The following is a 2,707-nucleotide window of genomic DNA, read 5'->3' as shown; positions in this document are numbered from 1 at the left end:
AGTTTTGTAAATCATTGGATTTGAATCAAATGATCTTTTGTTTAAAAATTACAATTTCAGATAAAACACACATGAATAACCTTAACTTCTTGAAAAATTTAAATATTATTTGAAACCTATTAATATGTCTTTATTAAAAATACTAAAAGTTTCAACAATAGAAAAAAAACTGAAATAACGTAGAATAACGGAAAATGTTTTTAAATAACCGATTTCCTTTAAAAACACGTTAACATAACAAGAAATTCTTCAGAAATTGCAGATCATAATCGAATTATAATAATTTTTTGTGTTACGGGGCTGAACAGATCTTTATAAGTAATTACAATTGATGTTCTTTGTAAAAAATTTCTCTAACTCTATATCCCAGCGAAGCTAGAGAGAAATTGGTTACAAAATAAAAACAGAAAAATTAATATTTCAAAAAATGTTAATTTAAGATCATGTAGGGAAAAAAACTGACATTAATTATAATTATATATAATGCTTTTTGTTTTAAGATACCAATTCCGGGTATAAAAATAAATATAACCTACAATTGTCTAAATTAGTAATCTCTATTTATGATTTTTTTTAAAGAAGCTGATTTCGGATAATAACACTCATACTACTTATAATTTTTAGAAATTTGAAGTCTTCTTCAAAACATTAGGATTTTGTATTTAAGTTCTTTTCTTTTTAGATTGCTAATTTCTAGCGAAAAGGACTAACACACAAAATGTTATATATTTTACATAATTTATTACATAATTTTCATATTTGCTTCGATCCGATTATTCGTAGATTTAATTTTCACAAACTTAGATTCAAAAGAAGTTCAAGTAATGAAAAACTAATCAGGTTTTTATCAAAAATTATTGTGGGCTTTTTTTTAGATATATCCTTGCATTAATATTTTTTGATAGGATTTTATAAACAATTTGGGCAGTTTTTAATTTTTTAAACCTTTTATTTTTTCAAAACAAGAAACTGCATCATTCTTTACTTCGCTTTTTAATTAAGAAACAGTTGCAACATTTTCGTTACAAACTTCAAAGTTGTCACTATGTCACAACAAAAAATCTTGTCACAATGTTCCAATTGTGCTAGAAATAATTTTTAGAAATTGAAATCTTAAAAGAAAGTAAATTTTTTCAAAAATAATGGCACATCGAGATGTTTTGAGCATACAAAAAATGAAAAAGTTTACTGTTCCTAACAATCTAAATTTAAGGAAGCTTTGGAATATAATAGGACCGGTTGTAGCCACAGGAGTAGTAGGTCCAGATTACTTGCCCATATCAAATTTATTGGATACTAATGCTTATGAAGTCGGATATATTTTTGTTCAAACCGCTGGACAGGTGACCCTTTTGTCTTTATAAATTATTGACGATTTCAATATTCTAATTAATTAAAAATATATTTCAGAAAATAAGTTGTTTTGGTCATTCTCCCCTGATTAAAATTCTTGGACCAATCAAAGATTACATCAAGAAAAATGAAACAGACAAAAAATGGTTGGCAAATGAATTTCCTGTAGTTAAAAACTTTCCTGAACATCAAAATTTTGAGGTGCGTACTTTATTATTATTAAATAAATAGTATTTTGAGATGGTTTGTTATTTTGTAGGTTGTTATGCAACATAGTGAAAATAAATTAACCTTTGAAGGAAAAGATTATTATTTTCTTAGCAAGCCTGAAGAGATGATTCTGGAAAAAAATGTTACAATCGATCGAGCAAGCGATGAAGGTTCACTTAAATTACATGTACATTTATTCTTTAAAATTAATCAAATATACAATAAAAAAATTAATTTGACTGCAGACTTACATTATGCTGAATGGTTTGGAATGATCCGGAATGTAGTAGTAACAAATGTTTTTCAAATTAAAATGGAAAGCAAGACATCATCCAGAGTCTTGCAAGTCGGTGATGGGCCTCATGCTATACTTTATAACTATGAAATGTGTAAAATTGATTTAAAAGGAAAAACGAAAAACACAGTGAGTACTATTTTTTAAATAATAATTCAATAAATTTATTTATTAGGCATACATTTTTGTAATATTTATTATTCTACAGTCGTGCACGGCGCCAAATATACCATGGGAAGGGCTACAGTGCGAATGTCAAGATGGACTACCATTGCCAACTTTCTAAATTATTTGTAAATTTAACAGGAATTTCTCGAGAAAAATTATTCAGGAAGCAAGTCAATCATCCTCTTAAAATTAATTAAAACAATACTATGTAAACATCGAATTTGTAAAAGGAATAAAAAGAAATCAAGAGCTAATTTATTATTTCAAAATTCCTTGAACTATTTTTCTCGAGAGCATCTCTCTTGTTCCTAAACTTTTCCATATTTACAATTAGAAGGACTACAGTGCGAATGTCAAGATAGATTACCATTGCCAAGTTTATAGATAATTTGAAACTTAAACTGGAATTTTTCGAGCACCATTATTCAGGGCATAATTCGAAAATCCTCTTAAAATTCAGCAAAACAATACTATGTTAGCATCCACTTCAGGAATAAAAAGAAATAAAGAGCCCACTCATTATTATAAGATTGACTTAACTTCTTCTTTCTTAAGGGGATCTTCTAGTATTCCTGAACTTTTCCAAAGGGGGAGGGTCGGTAAGGCCGGTTTTTGGCCTAATTTATTTTTGGACCAAAAAATCTGAAAAAATCATGGTAGTATCTTATAAGTATCCCGAGT

At 27.6% G+C, this 2,707-nt stretch overlaps 1 protein-coding gene across 1 annotated transcript; it reads left to right on the top strand.

The window, feature by feature from the left end:
* The first annotated feature begins 1,050 nt into the window (after positions 1 to 1,050).
* Positions 1,051 to 2,263, top strand: LOC117177034. The gene is made up of 5 exons (XM_033367494.1): positions 1,051 to 1,343; positions 1,411 to 1,554; positions 1,613 to 1,733; positions 1,809 to 1,987; positions 2,067 to 2,263. The coding sequence occupies exons 1-5, from the start codon at positions 1,143 to 1,145 to the stop codon at positions 2,142 to 2,144; spliced, it is 723 nt and encodes a 240-aa protein (XP_033223385.1). The 5' UTR covers positions 1,051 to 1,142; the 3' UTR covers positions 2,145 to 2,263.
* Positions 2,264 to 2,707: the final 444 nt, after the last annotated feature.

The sequence above is a fragment of the Belonocnema kinseyi genome, chromosome 7, assembly GCF_010883055.1.
Source record: "Belonocnema kinseyi isolate 2016_QV_RU_SX_M_011 chromosome 7, B_treatae_v1, whole genome shotgun sequence".
Taxonomy (NCBI): Eukaryota; Metazoa; Arthropoda; class Insecta; order Hymenoptera; family Cynipidae; genus Belonocnema; species Belonocnema kinseyi.
Note: the sequence above shows the minus strand (reverse complement) of the source record. Positions and strands in the feature narration are given on the sequence as shown.